Below are 18725 nucleotides of genomic sequence, written 5' to 3' on the forward strand. Positions count from 1 at the left end.
AGTCTACGTTTTATACTCATATTGGACTTTCTGGAGGAAAGAGCAGAATCAGAACAACTGAGGGCTGGTATTACAGTACAATTAATTTCATAACCCCCCTCCCCGCCCCCCACTGTAAGTACATACTTGCTCCTAAGTCTTTTTTAATTAACAAAATTAAACCTTACACATTACTAGGATGAGGAAAATATTCCCTTCAATAAACTGGCACAGATCCACTTCAATATTTCCCTGATTTTAAATACTGGCTATATTTATATTGCAAGCTTCTTGTTAAGGACAATTTGAAATAATTTACGCTATTATTTCACTTTAAAGCTACACATACATGCACAAAATTTGAAACCTTCGAGATGGCAATAGTTCTGATATCTGCTGGCACATTATTAGAGGAACAGCAATTCAGAATACCTCACCAGTAGCTGGAATTATAGCCTCGTTGTTATAGCTAGAAAGTCTGCATAATTCATGTAAACTACAGGCACAACAAAATTATGAAGATTTCACCCTCAAGAGGCAGAAGATGCCCAAATTCACAGCTGTTAATGTGTTATTCTATTAATTATAAATGTATGAATCCCTCATTTATGACACACGAGCTGAATATGCCATTGGTGTTCAGTTATGAACAGCGTACTTTTCACTCGTGAAAATTAGATGACTGGTCTCATCCTATTCCCAGTCTATTTCTCTCAACACTGGAGGGGCCAGCCTCCAAAGTTCATTTCTTCACTGTAACGGAGAAGTGTGGAGATCTGAAGCATGGTTTAAGTTTATCCTAAGTCTGTGTCTGTGCTGTTTGGGTAAAGAGCAGATCTTACAACAAGAAGGATTCAGGACCAGAACAGCAGCCGTACTGTATGCTATGTTTGAGATGCACGGATAAAACTGTGGGACGTTTGAGAGGCAAATATTTGCAAAAGCCAGAACTTTAAATCTTGTGCTCTTATGAGCACTTCATTTAACTCATTTAAAATATAACAGCACAATTACTTAGTGTGGTTTCTACTGCACCGAAGAATACTTGTATAGACATTGTGAAATAATCCCAAGAAAGCCAAGACCACTTAGGACAGACATATCTATAGCGTAGCAGTACTGCATCTTGGCTGAGCTGTTCCCAAGTATTCCCCACCCTCCATCTATCTAATGGAAATGCATTATCTCTCGGTGGCCACTTGAGACCCCAGGAGACAGGGATGATCCCAAACCATCATCCTGCAATTGGTGTGTACGTGAAGAAGCGAGTGAGGGGCAGGCTTGGGGCTACCCTGCCTGGGATATGCGGCTACTACAGTAAAGGCATGACCTTAGAGAACTGAGTGCAAGGAAGGCAAGCCCAGGGACAACTTGTATAATTAAGAGGAAGAGGAATGGCAGCAACTGAGCTAGAATTCAAATCTCAGAGAAATTATGTTCAGGGGGGTCTATTAAAGTGAGAAAAGGGAACTGAAGCTGAAGGGAGATGGCTACAGATAAACCTACATGGTCCATCTAATGAACTCAGCTGTGTCCCCATTCCTGAAAGCCAGCCACCTCTTTAATTGATTTTACTTTTCTGCAGTGTAAATCAAGCTCTTTAAACACTGCCCCATCCTTGGACAGAGAAAAATGACTGCTTCCTACTGTCTGAAGAAAGCGTGAATTCTGAACTCACATTCTTTGCTTTAGTATTTAAAACTACTTGTGCCTGATTTCTGGGACTCTGCATTTCCCTCTTGTTTGCAGCAGGCAAACTCTAGGCATGTTTTCAGCAACACAAGAAATAGGACACATTTAAATTCACAGGTTGTCTACAATTAATTACTGCCCATCCGATTTACAAATCAAAGAAACATGCTGGAACACCTTCATATGCTGCCAAAGTTCAAAGCTGCAGTTTATCTTTACGCAACTTGAAACCTACATTCTGCCAATTCCTTATGTGAAGATTTGTGCATAACTATAATAAATACCACGTTTCAAATATACCTGAAAACTTTTTGACATATAAATATGTTAGTATGCAGAGGTGGGATAGTTTTGTAAAACAGCTGTTTTTACAGAATTTATTCTGGCACACATTGTATGTAGCACTGGTTGCTGAAGTTGATGCATTTCTTCATGTTGATATTTAAATGGTGTAACTATCTGAATTTGCCCCTTCTTGGAGCAAATGCTTCCCATCATGCTTTTGATACATTCCCTTAGAGTAATAGTGTCTGAGCAGAAGGAAAAAAAAAAGCAAAGCCAGGGCTACTATTCACCTTAAAGCACTGAACGTAATGTTACTAAATCACTACCCAAAAACTTGAATTCCATAGATGAACAGAACTGGATTACCTGGTCGTTGCATCTAGAAGCTTTTGATACAAGGCACCAGGTAACAATAAACCACAGGAAAAAATACAGTGCTATTGCTTTGCTGCTTAAGGAGAAATTCATACGTTTGATAAGCTGTAGAAGATTGGGGGGGGGGGGTTGAAAGACAAGATCTGAATTTTGAAAGGACATATATGGAGGAAACTATTATGCTATACCAAACCCTTTTAAATATACAAATCTCAAGGCCAAGCATTTAAATAAATATCTTCAACACCACAAGTTTCTACATGCATAAGAATATTGTGTCATTCATTTGTTTAGAACTGGGGTAAATGCTGCAATATTAATTGTGACTGCTGGAGCCTGAGCGTAAGATGCACAAGATACTATCTGGGAATGGTTTAAACTAGCAAACCCAAAACTCTATTAAAAAATGCAGAATAAGCTCCTGAAGGCACATACTTCTATCTTTACATATGCATTTTGTTATGAAGCAAGCTGTAATGGGAAATAAACCTAATGCTACAAAATAGCCTCAAAAAAGGGGGGCCAGATTTGCCTGCGTAGCATCCTTTGCCCTCACTGTGAGCCAATGCCACGATTTGAACAGGTCCACTGACAGTGCCACTAACTATTATGCGACAACATATCATTTTAATGTATTTGGGGAGGGGGAATTCTGAACATTCCAACTACTACACGTGGGGAGATCTTTAAGTGCCTCTAATTAGTAGCTAATGCCCAGCAGAAGAAAAATTAATTCACCAGCAACCTAGAGGTTAGATGTCTAAATGTAGCTCATTTGGAACAAACTGCTACAGTACCTACCTAAACTGTACTTTACCCAATGGATTGCATCAAATTAGTGGGTCATCAGCTTTCAAAAGCAGTCAAAATCTCTACAAGGAACAGCCCATGAAATTAAGCAGTAAAATAAGGCAAGTCATGCACTTCTGGCCATTTAAGAAACACTTGTGATATCATAAGGCAAATCACCCAATCTCCAAATCCTAACTGACCTAAATGAAGAAGGGCTCTCTGTATTAACATCTGCCTGTGGGAAAGTGCAGGATCAGAACTAGAGAGACTAGTCACTCAAAACATACTATATAACTAGAGAAACTGCATTAGAAATGCTTATATTTATAAAATATTCATCAAAGAAACACAGTCATGTCTTAAGACACACACATCAGTATGAGATCCTTGTCAGTCAAGCACAGGCCAGTTCAATAATATATTTAAACTGGGAATACTGATACAAATCCTAAAACATTGACCAATGTCATCTGAATAACCACTAATGCATATAGTGAGGCAATACTATACCATAAAAAGAAACCAAGGTAATCATTGCTCATATACAAGATTAAAAGCCCTTTGTAATTTAATTCTAGCTAGTGTAACAATGTACAGTCTTCCTATTACCAAACATATTCTTCTTTTAAGATTAAAGCTTGCTGCTTCAATTATATCCGGTGACAAGTTTCACTATTACATATTTCAAAGTATTTTACTTCGCACATTCTAATGTTAACGCTTTTTAGTTTCATCTCATGCCCTCTCAGTTTTCCATTATGGAAATGCATACATGTTTAATGGTGTTCCTTCTTAACATGGTCATATATTGTATACCATCACATTTTATATCTTCCTAATGTTCTTCATTCTGACTATGCTTCTTTTTTCAAGTTTTTCTTAGCAGAGAATCACCTCATCATTTTGTGCTCTTACACTGGACCTTTTCAATGTTGTTCTTTTTACGATGGAGAAAAAGCCATTTCTCTAGAAAAGGTTAATATATTAGGTACAATTGTTAAAAATTGTGAGTAAGGCTCTGCTATTTTCTTACATTTTAAACCGATGTCCATTTCTTTGAATCAGACGGGGAATCTTATAAATAAATGACTTTAGTTTAAATGAATTACCATCAGTAGCTACAATGAAGGAGTCTTATACTATGCAATTACATGTTTTATACCCTCTATGAATAATTTATCACATTATTTTTACTACTGTAGAAGACTATGTTAGATAATGTCACTAAAAAAAACTTCAGAAATTTTTAAACCTGGGTAAGTACTTTACTGTTCCATAAAATCTTGAAGCCATTTAAGCAGCCGTTCCACCTCTGGCCTGCTGAAGAGTAGCCTGATCACAGGAAGACAGAGTCAATTCTCATACACAACCTATGGTTAGTACGGCTTCTTTTAAATGTATACCGTAAATCAGGCAGGGAAACTAAGGATAATGAGCTGAGTATTTAATGAGGCCAGTTGGCTGTTAACTGATACAAAGTACATTTACAGTAAATATTTCTTATATAGCGATCCCAAAATGAGCTCAAAGTGAGAGGGAATGACTAATTCTTCTTCAAAACCACTTTAGAACAGTTTTAGGAAAAAAAAAACACCCCAGAATAAACAGCTGAAGGCACCATCTCATGCTGCGATTCCCTTAACAACGCCAATCTCCCTCAAAATTGTTCAAAAGAATGGCACAAACGTGACACCCAGAATACTGAGCCAAACTGTAGGGTGTATCTGTTGGATAACTACTACTTGTTTGGATCTTCAAAAAGTAAAAGAGATTTTTTTCAGCTTTATTTCAGTGCTTTGAACAACTTGGAATAAACCTAAATATTCTCCTTCAGGAACTCTGCCAATCCTGAATGCTGATTTGGCTGACAGTGTACTAAAGGCTCACAAAATAAATTTAAAAATAGACATATCACCTTGGATTTTAAAAATAGCTTAGTTTAATATTCTCACATGCTAATGCAGTGTTTATCCCAGAAGATTTTCTGCCTGGGGATGTTCCAATTAGCTGGACATATTAACAGATGTGTTTGCTCTTTCCAAATTACATGTACCCATAAGGAGAGGGATTGGATTTATTTCATTTCCAAGGCTGGAAAAAGAGCCACCAGCTGGACAGTGGATACTACAGGTGACTCCAGTCCTCTCTGTGCATCTCAGTCCCAGGTCAGGACGAAGGATGGAGGTGATGAGCATTGCATGTGTCCCAATTCCACATTCTAATTCTCGGTTTGCATGCTCAAAATGGGAAACTCTAGCAAAGATTTTTGTTTCCCATGGGCAAACGAACATCTTATTTCAATTTATTCAGATTCTCTTATTCAGGCGCAGATTTTTATGAAAAAACTTATGCTGCCTACACTTTCCATAGTAGGCACCAAGACTGCTGCTATCAGACCTGGATGAAGTCTGCAGCCAAATTCAGCACATTTTAACAGTTTCTAAGCTTGTGATGCCACATGAGCAGATCAATTTAGAACCAGCAGAAGAGCAGCAGCAGATACATAACAGTAGTAGGAGAGTAAGAAAACAGCACGCCTATCAGACAGTCTCTGGAAACTGGCACATTAGGGAAATTAAACCATCCTAAAAGTCAGCAATGAATGGTCATTTTTTTGGTTGGGGAGCATCAGCAAATTGGTTGCAGATCGTTACTGTGGGTTTTATTTTACATTTTGAAAAAAAATAACACCATGCAGAAGATGATGCACTCCAGGAGCCCTAGGCAAAATCTGATCCTACAGGAGTACCGGTCTCCTGACCTACTTGAACACTGCCCTGTGGTAGGTAAGAGTTGCTGACCAGGAAGCGAAATTGGACTCAAGAACATAAGTGAGAGTCAATACGAGGTGGCTAATTTTCAGTTTCATCCCAAAGAACAAGCAGAGCCTTTAGGTAAATATTATACCAGGGGACAAGTCAATACAGAGTATCACTTGGCGAAGATGCTAGAAGCTACTGCCAATTTGAAGTGAACGTACTGGGCTGGGAAAGTCTACCACCGAAAAAGCACTGGTACTTTATCCATCAGTTTAATAGAGATATAGCAAAATACACTCTCCGGGTTCGACGAGACAGCACCATCTTAGGGATTTATGGATGCAGCGGGTAATGAATGTGAATGATACCTTACACATGTCAATTAAAAAGTAAAATATTAAACATTCACCTTGTTAATAAGTATATATTCATATAATCTAGACACATTATGTTAAGAGTGAATATATTTTAGAGGGGGAACAGCAGTTAGGGGGAATCCCTCGGAGGGTAACAATTTTAAAAACTAAATCTTGATAAGTGATGCGAGAAAATGTTATGAAAAAATAAAGGGCATGTAATACCTCTCCAGCTGAGACATCAAGGTGTTTTAGACTTAAAGAAGGATTAAAAAGATACACAAAATTAAATTGTTTGGCCTCCTGTCATAGGGTTTGGCACAAAGCTAGCCTCAAAAAGCTTCAAGGGTGATGGAAAAAAAAATAGATACACTTAAAGAATGTGAGGTAACAGAGCCAAGACAAATATTTTAGAGTACTAGACTCTATAGCAATTCACTGGATGTAAAAGAGTGATAGAGAAAAAAGGATAATAAGTTCAACAAGAAAGGTGAAGGGAAGCCGTAGCATACCAACAATTTGTATGAGGTATGGAAGAGAAACTCACAATAAAGCTTGTATACAATCTCTAGCCTTATGGAAATTCAACTTCACTAAAACTTTCAAAATAATTAAACGGCATAAGAGACAACTCTGAGGAAAAAAAAGACAATTTCACTAAGCAGCAAAGACAAAGGAAAAAGTAGTAAATTTGAATTCTGAAGGTGAACTTTTAAGTTCAGTATTAAGGACAAATCTGATAAAGCAGGCAGCTGAAGCAACAAAACACCAAATCAACACTTGCTGAAGACGACAAAAAACCAATTCCATTGATTTCAAAGGATGCTGATTAAGACCCCAAGGGAAGGTAAAGAACGAACATCCCTGGAGATATTCCAGCCTAGAACATCCTCCTCCTCAATCCTTGTGATGCAGATGGATTACCTACTGGATCCTCTGAAGGTGTTTTCCAACTCCAATTACACAAACTGAAGACTTCAGTCTGGAAAGTCCAATTATATTGAAAGGATATATTGATGCTTTTTAACAATTACACAGAGACAAAGCATCCTGGGAGAGACCAAACTAGAAGACTACTACAAACCCATTTTGCACGCAAGGGCTAAATCCCCGATTCAATTTGCAAGGCTATTGCATGCTTATAAATAAACAGGGGCCCATTGGAATGTGCAATTTATTGCTTTTCTCCAACAGAATCAGATTACCGCTCAGGGCTTAGGTAACAGAAGAGACGACAAAAATAAATCAAGCAACAAATCCAGGTGGAGTCCAGAAAGGCAATTACCGTCAAGGAATATGATGCAGAATATTATCATTAGTCATGTTAGACATAATCCAGCACCTTTTCTTCCTAGTTGTGTTGAGCATTAAGAAGTTACCACTAAAGGCAAATGGCAATAAATGGAGCTTGGTTTGTGGGCACCTTGGCACAAAGTTGGAGTTTTCTTTGCGGTTTACAGGCAAGGTTAGAATTGACAATGCCAAAACATTCAGGAAAGTACAAGGTGAGAGTTCCTGTTGCTTAATGACTAGGGGGTGCACCAATAAAGCTTTTCTTGGCTGATACCAATAACTGACCATCCATACTGGCCAATACCGATCCGACAGGCGATTTACTGGAATGCAGCCGGACAGCTGAGAGCAGCGTCCCTGCTGGTAAGTCTCTGGGGGTGGGGAAGGGGCATAGGGGAGGGAAGAGGTGTGGGGGGTGCAGATTGAAGCCCGCATGGCAAGGCAGGAACTGGGGCAGGAGCATGGGCAGGCGCTCTCAAGGCAAGGTGGTGAATGGGACCCCTGGGCTGGGAGTGGGATGGAGCCACAGGCAGTTCACCCAGGTAGCACAGGGGTGGGGGCAGCTCCCTGCTGTTGCACACCCCCCCCAAGGGAGGCATGGGGGGCATGTGCCCCCCTAGATTTGTGCACAGGGCAAGGGCAGGATGCCTGTTGCAGGCTAGGGGCCAAGGGATGCACCAGCCTCTTCCTGGCTGGGGGACTGAGCCAGGGGTGGCACATCCCCCTTGGGGTGGGCAGAGGCTGGGCGAGCTCAGCTGCGTGGGGTGGGCAGCAGGAGTGCTGGGAGGGCTGGTTATGGGGGTGTTAAAGTGAATTTTGGGGTGCCTATAGCCCCCCAAGTCCCCCTAGCACCACTGCTGCCCACCCCACACAGCTGAGCCTACCCTGCCTGCTCTGAGTGCAGTCTTGGCCCAGAGCCCCTGCTGGTAAGAGGCTGGGGTAGCCCGCCCTCATGCCATGCACAAATCCGGGGGGGCAGGGGGGGAAGAGTCATATGCCCCCCGTGCCTGGGGGTGCGTGTAGGGGTGGGGACCCAGCTCCCCTCCCCAGCTACCCCTGGATAAGCCACCCACAGCTCTGTCCTGCTCCCAGCCCCTGGGTCCCATTCACCACCCTACTTGGGAGGCAGCTGCTGATGCCCCACCCCACTCCCTCTCTTATCTTGGGGGCCCCCCCATCGTCTCTCTCCACACAGACTTACCGGCAGGAGGCTGCTCTCCAAGCTGCATTCCTGGCAATGTGCACATGGCATTTATCAGTGACATTATTGGCCAAACAACTGCAACTGCTGATAATGTTAGTTTACCTGTTATTGGTGCCGATTCGATTTGCAACCAATATACTGGTGCACCTCCATTAATGACTAAAGGATGCATATTTTCCTTCACTACTGAACTTTAATTTGGCATCTTCAGACATTTTTCATAAGCAAACAGGTATGCAGATGCTCTTTTAACTGGGAGATTTAGAAGTTATTTTCCTAGAACTTTAATTGCTAAATAAAGCACTGCATCAAGATGCAGAGTGCAAGACTAGTAAAACTCAAACCAAAGATTTCCATATAGATTGATTATGGAATGGAAGAAAATGCTTAAGAACTTTTCATCTTGAAATTGCTTCCATTTGTGTGTGACATGGGAGAATACATTAGAGACCTATACTTTGCCACCTAATTATGATGCTTCATACTTTGTGCTTTTAACCAACATTCTAGCCTATTATTTTGTCTTTAGGGATTTTCTGCATAGCAGAAAAATCTTACATGGTTGTTCAGAGAAGAGGACTTATTAGCAAGAAACTGGTAATTAGTATTACAAATATCAAGCATTAGGCATCCAATGCACCAATTTACAAGACAAGTTTACAATATATACAGAATATTTTTAAAAAGTTAACAGAAATTATCATTTCAATGTTTTTTTAAAAGCAAGACATAAATGGATCCTTTTTGCCAATGGTTTAACATTCCTTAAAAGAAATGCAACCATTCGTTGTGAACCGAGTACAAAAAATATTCACTATAGAAGTTAGGCTTACAGTTGGTTTTCTATATTCCTCCGCTACCAAGCATGACAATTCATTACCACGCACTAGCTGTCACGTTTTTCACACAAAATTGTTATACTTTTATGAACTGGACCCATGATTATATATCATCTATGTCTAATGAAATTTGGATATGGGGCCCAAACTGCTAAAACATGGAGTATCTTTTGTGGACTACTGAGCGACCCAAGATACTTCCTCTCTTTATTGAGCTTTAAAGCGACTGCCTTCCGTAGGCTACTTGTCTAATCTTGTTTTGTAAAACAGCGGTTCTCTGAGTAATGTATACAACCATAAAGAAGGCTAACAATAGCTTATGTACTGTATGGTCCTGGATAAAAATGTGTGTCACAGACAAAAGCGGCAATTCTGATTCATGCCTCAGAATATCAGTTTTCAACGGGGGGAAAAAAACCCTGCATTTTCATTAAAAAAGGAAAATTCCATTTGACACACACACACACTGAGCCAATTTTGTCAAAACTACCATCTTTACTAAGTTACTAGGTAAGGAATGAGAAATCTGAATGTACATTTGTACTAGAGTTCAGCCCACCACAGAGAAAATGGGGGAGGGGGGACCCCATCACATTGCTAGACAGGACTGGATATGTTACCGTTTTGTAAAGGTCTGTCAATCTGATAGTTATACACTATTACAATAACAGTGTCATAATAATAGCTATTATTAGATAGCAGCTATGGGATGTTACAAAATTTATCACAAAGAACCAGGTGCTATGGACTGTTAGGCCATTTATTCTTCCTTAACTTCCCTGCTACCCGCATGACATGCCATTTTCATCCCTTTCATTACAGGAACTGACCTGTGTGAATGTGCCCTGCACTATTCTGAACCTGGCAAGACTTAAGCCCTGGAGTGAATTCCATCGGCTAAAATGTTATGCCAAAAATCACTCCATCTTAAAATACGGCCTTTTTCAGCTTTCACATTTCTCATGACTGCCATAAAATTAAATTCTGTCTGTAAAATAACTAGGTCATAATCAACTTAAAAACTTGCATAGGAGAATCAAGTTTATCAACTAGATTTGAACTGGACAAGGACTTTGAGACTATCACTAGAGCAATATGTCCAGTGTTCCTTCTTGCCCAGAAAGCAAGCTGGAAAGCTGCAGTTTCAAATGGGTTTGTCAACCAAACACAGAATGAAGCCAGTAAGATCAACACAGAGGTGATTAAATCAGGCACCACAGTAAAGCAGAGGTAGGAAACAGTGTTTCTTGGATAAATTATGCGAGTGCTCAAATGTGTAACATGCAAGCAATCATCCTATAGATGAAACGCACAACATTTTGTTAGCATATATTTCATGCTGAACCCATTAATGAAAGTTTTGTCAGTTCTTACTAAACATCAGTCTTTGTTTTAGTATAAATATTTCAGGAATATTTCTCACTGATGATCACCAGCAACCATAAGCTGTAAGGAAGCCTTGGGGGTTTGATCAGGCATTTGCTTTTGCTGTGCAACTGCTAGCATTGCAGGACATAAAAACATTCCATTTTTTTTTTTAAATAAAAGAACCCCCACAATGCAACAAGTTTACCAGAAAAATAATTTGACAAATTACACTGCAAAAAGCCATGAAACTTTAAAATAAGGTTATCAATAATGGAAAGATCATCTTCTGGGAAATAAATATTCAACGGCTATGAACCTTTTATCACAAAGTACTTACAATCTGTAGGATATTCCACTTGTGATGTCTGTATTGCTGCCCCATCTGTTGACTGGGGTGTGGATGAATTATTGTCAGACTGTGCTTTGCGAACAAGTGCTGCCAGTGGATGATCAGGGTCCACTACCTTCAAAGGCTGTGGAGATTATTAATAGTCATTTAACCTTTGATTTACTACTTTAAATACAAATTTATTTATACCCTCAATCTATGAAAGAGGAACAGCAATTTACTTTTTTCCCTTTCCAACATCAGCTTTGAAATGCTTTGTAAAGATAGCATCATTGTGCTTTAGAAATACCAAATTGGCACACTGTGTGGAAGACAAGTATACCCAATGTGCCTAGAGAGTAGGGGTGTGCAAAACGGGCTGTATTCAATTTGGATTTGACCTGAATTGGGGACAGTGATTCTATTAGTTGATTTGGATCACTGTCCCCGATTTGATTCGGCCAAAGCCAAATCTGAAAATTTGATGCTGATTTGGAGAATCAGCAATTCGGACATAGACACAGCTTTAAATGTTTTTTCGACATACCTTAAGGTACCAGGTACAACTCATGAACGCTGCAATGCTGGAGAAGATGGAGCATCCCACAGGAGTGCCAATGGGGGTGGGGGGTGGGCAGACAAACATGTTTGGCAGCAAACTTGGAAGTGGACTGGAAGTACTTTCAGTCCACTTCTGGGTCTGTGGGCGAGTGAACTGCTCCCCCCCCCCCCCCCAAATGATCAGCCATGGGGGGATCCTGGGTGCCCCCCCAGATCCAGGAGGCACCAGTCACCAAATCAGGGGACTTGGGGAGGGCTCCCCAGCATGCTCCCTGACAAAACTGGAAGTGCTTCTGGTCCACTTCCAGGCCAGTTGCGGAGCATGCTGGGGAGGCCCCGGGGCTTCTGTGGGACACTCCACGCACCCTAGCATTGCAGTATTCATGAACCCCAGCTACCTAGAGGTATGCAGAAAAAACATTTAAAGCTGTGTCTATGTCCGAATCATCGAATCTTTCCAAATCAATTCAGAGGGTTCCAGTTCAATTTGGAGAGATTAAAGGGTCTCCTGATTTGACTAGGATTTGGAGATTCAGCCACCAAATTGGTCTGAATCAAATCAGGAACCAAAGCTTTGTGCAGCTATACTAGATAGTAATAAAACCTCCAATCCATTAAAAGACTAGCTCTCACAGGATTTCTGCAATGCCTCTTCAACAATCTCAAATATATGGAATTCTATTATTTTCTTTTCAGCTTCTTAATGCCACTGCCCTGATCAAGATACCTAACCGATAACACGAGACAAATAAAAATGCTTAAGGCGGCTTGTAAAACTAAGGCCGCTAAATGTGTGGATAAGACTTAATTCTGTCAAAATGTTATTCAACTACCCTGCTACTAGATGCTAGGAATTGGTTTATTAAAAGCTAAAATTAAAAATATTGCACTTTGATGTGTGAAGGGAATAAAAAGGGCCTCTTGAGAACTGTTAATCCTCTATAAATACTGTGAAAAAGTATCCTTTGACTGTATGAAATCACCTCAAAAATAAAAACATGTTATTTTGCAAATACAAAGCTACCTAGCATACAAATCAGACTACACACTTTTGAGTCCGCCCTTCACACCAAACAGGAAACAAATTTAACGCTCTTTTCTTAACGGGGCAAACTGACCTAAAAAATATTTTCTGCACCTCACTTTTTTTTTTGCCAGTAATTTTTTTCATATCAACTGCAATGCTAGAGCAGGAATTGCTATTATGAAGCTTCTCCTTCACAACTCAGCTTTGAACTGCTTGATTTTGTGTTCCTGATTCAAGATCTTTATCATTAGTGATGTCAATTTGAACACCTACTTACTTACAAAGAGAAATGCAAGGACAAGCCAGGCTGTGAATGAACAAACCTGTTCAAGATCACCACTCTAGACACTTATCAGTTGTGTCGAGGAAAATTAAGCATTATCAGAAAACCAGATGCAAAGGAATTATATGCTCTAACATTTCAACACACAAAGGCTTTTTTACAGGCTGCTTCAACAAAAGCAATTTAAATACAACAGTATGATGATTACATCCTTTACCCATCACAACTTGAAATCAGAAGCGCTAGAACAGTTGAGTTAACAAGATCAATTACCTTCATAAGCTCTTCAAGTCTACTGCATTTTTTAGAGGCAAAAAGACTCGGATGCAGATAATTTCCATCATCATCATCGTCGTCGTCATCGTCATCCTCTTCTTCAGACTTAGCTTTTGAATCTATATAAAAGCAACAGATGTTTGTTTAGATTTTTTTGAGAGGAGGCAGGGTGGAAAAAAGGGAGAGGGGGGATAAAGTCATGCTTGAATGCTGTTAAAGACCCTGGCTCTCAGAAATGTAGTCGATTAAGGACTAGCCAATTGAATTTCTAACATTTGAATAAAAACATTAAGTCTGGTGTTCACATCTCATTCTGTTTTAAATTGAAGTTACAGAACAAAATGAAAAGTCTAATTAAATTTAGACAAAATGATTATATAAGAATTAATATCACAAAATGAAAGTGTCCTGACTGTTTTAAAATCAGTTTCATTATTTTTTCACAGGTGCCTCAAACTATTCTGGTTTTAAGCAACACACATATTTGGGCAACCGCAATGCACAGAAGACTTCAAGTTCCAGTAGAAGATTTTTACTATTTATACTTTCATACATACTTTTATGCATGGCTCAAGTCTTTACAAAGAGCTTCAATACTGAAGGTCAAGACCCTGGCATAGATAATAAGACCTTTAAAAAGGATTAAATAGAAAAGCTATAGCAACAATTTTGGAGGTAATTACAATAATTATTAATGACACTACAGGACAAGCTTAAGCCTGAAGACCATTTACTGTTTTAAGAGATGACATAGGACACAAAAAATCATGGCTGAGTATCAAATAAAATTAACACTTAGGTGCACAGAGCTCTTCTAATTTGACCTAATAAGAAATATGTTGGCATTAATATGAAAAGCTCCAAGACCACACCAACTCTTGGATTTGAATAAGAACATGTTTTCCATCGGATTTTCTAAGCAAAGTTACCTCATTTTGAAGCACCTTATCAACCCTATGTGTAGGATGACAGAACATTACTATGTCAATATGCCAACACACCAAAGAAAGAGACAGCCCTCTCAACTGAAGTGAGATGAGAGATTTTTGCACAGTTGATTATTTTTAGATATCTTTGACAGTCAGAGATTTATATTCTTAGCATTATTTGCAAATGGAGGATTAATGTGGATTTTCAACTCACACATACAGCTATAACACTGTGGATCACTTCAACATATATACAGAAGTACGTCATTATTCCCTGTGTACCAATACAGTGAACACCATCTCAGCATTGACCTCAAGAAATGTATACATGCATGCCCTGCTCCCTGTACTCACTTTTCTTCTCATCCGCTTTCTTATCAGAAGCAGCAGCATATCGCCCCTCTTTCATTGCTTTCTGTATGAATTTGTAATAGGGGTTGAGGTAGTGATCAAATCGCAAAAAGTCAAACTGAGAATTGCGCGCCTGCTTGGCTTTCAGCATAATCTCAAACTGCGCTCCCTGCTTGCAAACGAAGTTTGCAGTTCGTTCAATGATTGCATGCATTTTTGCTGTCGGTGGCTGTAGAAAAACAAAACACAACACATATATACACTATTCAATAGTTTTTAAAAGTCCACCTGTACATAGTAGATAATAGCCAAAGCAAGCATTAAACAAAAGGAAACTTATTTCTGCTGGAACTGAAAAGGAACCGAGAATTTATCATGCTTGCTCTTCTAAACTAGTAGTCCCAAACCTATGCCAGCCTACTGGCAACAATACCGAGCAAGTAAAACAAGAATCAAACAAATATCACACTCGGTCTTCTGTGTCAAACTGGAGAATCATGTGCAGAAAGCACATATCTGAGGTTGTGAGCCATGTCAGAAAGCCCTACAGGTAACATGTTACCCAAGAGCTGCAGCTTGGGAACCTAACCCTTTCCTATTAGTCTCTCTTAATACCAGAACCATTACTCCTGTTCACAGCATTTGACAATACTATCCACCTATGAAAATACTGCTCCTTGACTGACATAGTTTTCCTAGTAGCACAAGATGCTTCCTCGGAAGAATTACATCAAAGCACTGATCTCTGACCCACAATTCTTCAATGCTGCCACAGACTCTCAGAGTCAAAAATGTCTAAATGCTTTTAACGTCCTTCAAGAACTCAGCTACACGCCACTACTGCATTTCCAGCAATCAAGTACAGCCATCTCAAAACCAACCAATCTGAAGAACAAGAATGTAATTTAAAAGCAGAAACGTTTCACACACCACACAACTTGACTCTTTATTTTGCTTAGCTGTTTTATCTTGATTATGTAGGATAAATTTCTACATTTCAATTATCCCCAGACCCAATAAGAACTAACTGTCACATTAGTGCTGTAGTCTACAGTCACCTATGTTTTACAGACACCAACGTATGGATGGAACAGACAGAATCCTTTTTAAACAGCTGACCGTTCCAAGCAGATCTTTCATTTTTGTAATGGTTGTAATTTTTTTTTTTTTTTTTTTTAATGGATTGAGCCCTTTTTCAGGAACTCCACCAACCTGAAAAATAAATCCCTTTTGTCTAAGTTTTTCCATTCCCAACTGTAACAAGTAGAACAAGCAAAGTGTTTATACCTTAGAAATTAAATTTTAAATAAAAGATAGCAAAGATGCTCCTCTGGATTAACACAAGTTCTTTACTCTAACTTGACAACACTTTGTGCATAGCAAGTGTCACAATGCAACAATTCAGTCTTTTCCCTTTAAACCCCCCCCCCCACAAAAACAAACCCCTCCCCTAAAAAAAAACAACAACAAAAAAAACCACCCCAGGAATGGGTAGGGAAAAGAGCTGCAATAAGACACTGAGAAAAAGCCTTCAAAAGGCAAAGATGGGCAAGGGCTTAAACAGGCTCCTTACAGTTGTTATCCTTACCCAAACCTACAGTTTGAAGGCTTTTTCTCAGTATATAAACTCAGTCTCTTACTGGAAATTAAGAGGTTTGCCTCTAACACTCCCCTCCGTGAGCCGGGTGAACAATTAACATTTACACCTTTTGTAGCAATCTTTTACATATTTCAAATCTTAGGTTTCTGCCCAGTCTTCTCTGTTCTGGAAAGATTTAAGGAATTTAGTTTTTCTCTCTCATAGGTCCTGTGCTTTAAAACCTTATACTTGGTTCCTCTCATTTGGACTTTTGCTAAGTTGTTGAAATATTTCTTAAATGAAGTGCCCAGATTTGGCACGTACCTCAGCAGAAGTCTCATTCAGGTCAAAAAGAACAGGTCACTGTTGTAAGGGCCCCTTCGGGTCCTACACACAATGCTCAAATTACCAACATCCCAGAATGCTATTTGTCCTCTTACTGCATCTGCATGCACTACACTGATGGCTCACACAATCTGTGGCCCATTACACCCTTGGCAGTAGCTTGCTCTTTAGGCAGCTTTTCCTCTTTTTGCACTTGTCCATTCAGGTTCTCCTTATGTGCAGCGCCATGTATCACTGCAGCACTGATCATCATCCTGTTGATTTCAGACCGGTCTCCCCCAATTTATCAAAAGTCCAATCCTGTCCTCCTAAGTGTCCCTTTGCAACCCTTTCTTGCCTGACATCATTCACAATATTTTTAAGTGTCATCTCTACTCCACCATCTGAGTCATTGCTGAAAATATTCATACCGAGTAATAGCAGACACAGGACAGACCCCAGTTTGACCCCTCTATGCATCTTCCCAGTTCGACAGCAATCCATGGGTAACTGGGGGGGGGGGGGGCATGGAAGTTTTCAATTAACTGTGCTGTCACTACAGTGCTTTCATCCAGACCTCATTCCCCTTTATGGAAACATCACATGGGCAGGTCAGAAACCTAGGCAGGGTATATTTTCTGCTGCTCTCAACAAATACATTGTATGTGCCTTAGATTGGGTCTTATCAACAGTTCCTCCCTTTCCACTACCATCAGAAGGAGAGAGATTGGTTTGGCATGATTTGGTTTTGGTACATTCATGCTAGCTCTTTATATGCTCATGCAGATTAGTAAATAATTTGTTCCAGGTCCTTCCGAGGGTACAAGGTTAGACCAACTAGTTTAAAAGGGTGGGAGGCACTTGTCCCCTTCCCTGGGACCCCTTTCATCCTCAGTGACCCGGGTTTTCCATTTCCCATGGAAAAACAGAAAAAAAACACAGATTTCCAATTTTTATCAGAGAAAATGTGGATTTTCTCTTTTAGTGGAAAAACCCATGGATTTCCCCATTTTGCAAAGAGCTCTGCAGGCTGGCTGAGTTCCAGCCTGCAAGAGCTGTTTGCAAAAGGGGCAGGGAAACTCCCCAATCCTGCCCAGAAGGGGAATGGAGAGGGGGAAGGGCAGGGCCCAATGCTTGCACTTACCAGAGGCTGCTTCAGGCTCACTCTTCTTGGAGGTAAGTAGGGCTTGGGGGTTGCGGGGCATGGCAGGGCTGTGGGGGAAGCTGGCTGGGGTCTGAGGGAGCAGGGAGGTTTGTAGCCGGCTGGGACATGTTTGCAGCCTCCCCACTCCTGGCTGGCTGCAAGTCCCCCTTCCCAGCTGGAGTGCCCAGCTGGACAGTGCCCAAGCTGGCTGGGGGTGAGAGAGCAGGGAGGCTGCAACTCCCCCCTTGTACCCTGGGGGCTGCAAACCTCCCCCGCTCCCGGCCACAGTGCCCAAGCTGGCTGGGGGCTGAGGGAGCGGGGCGGTTTGCAGCTGGCTGGGCACTCTGACTGGGAGGCAAGGGTTTTGCAGCCTCCCTGCTCCCTCAGCCTCCAGACAGCTTGTGCATGGGGTTTGCAGCAAGCTGGGAGCAGGGAGGCTGCAAACCTCCCTCCCCACCACCCCCCTACAGTTCCCGGCCAGCTGCAAACCCTTGGTTGCAAACGTTGCACTCCCCACCCTCCCCCAGGCCCTCTGGATCAATGTGTGCAACGGGCACAGCACAGCTGTGCAGGAAAGCTGCCTTTGCTACGCTTCCTCTGTGTGCACAGGGGCTGTGCAGGGTTGTGCACCTCACTGCTGCCCCCAGCTGCAGGAGAAGTGTGGCCAGGGCAGCGCAGAGCTTGTAGTGGCAGGCAGCTTTTGTGCATGTCCCCCTGTGTGCTGCCATGCTGGGTTGCACACGCTGCACTCTGGAGGGCAGCAGAGTAGGGAGCACAATCCTACAGCGTGCACACGCCCTGCCCCCACCCCCCACAGATCTTGGAGGCACCGGTCTCCCCTGTCCCCACAGCAGGCAGCAGGAGGGGAGCCAACTCTTGCTCCTGCTGCAGCAGCTGCTGCCTTCCAGTGGGGGCAGGGAGCAGTGGACGTGGGTCCCTGGCCCCATAGCCCTAGCAGCTGGGGTCCCCTCTGGCAGGGTT

General features: G+C 41.2%; 1 protein-coding gene across 8 annotated transcripts in view; it reads right to left on the reverse strand.

The window, feature by feature from the left end:
• SFSWAP (splicing factor SWAP homolog) overlaps window positions 1-18725 on the reverse strand; it is a 116927-nt gene that overhangs the window by 71716 nt on the left and 26486 nt on the right. For all 8 annotated transcript variants that reach the window (XM_019507063.1, XM_019507065.1, XM_019507062.1 and 5 more), the window contains exons 5-7: window positions 14701-14926; window positions 13415-13536; window positions 11280-11415 (exon numbers count right to left, since the gene is read on the reverse strand). In XM_019507063.1, the coding sequence (XP_019362608.1) occupies window positions 11280-11415; window positions 13415-13536; window positions 14701-14926 (484 nt within the window). The remainder of the gene's footprint in view (window positions 1-11279; window positions 11416-13414; window positions 13537-14700; window positions 14927-18725) is intronic.

Source organism: Gavialis gangeticus, unplaced genomic scaffold (assembly GCF_001723915.1).
Source record: "Gavialis gangeticus isolate Ggan-Ray unplaced genomic scaffold, GavGan_comp1, whole genome shotgun sequence".
NCBI classification, from domain to species: Eukaryota; Metazoa; Chordata; order Crocodylia; family Gavialidae; genus Gavialis; species Gavialis gangeticus.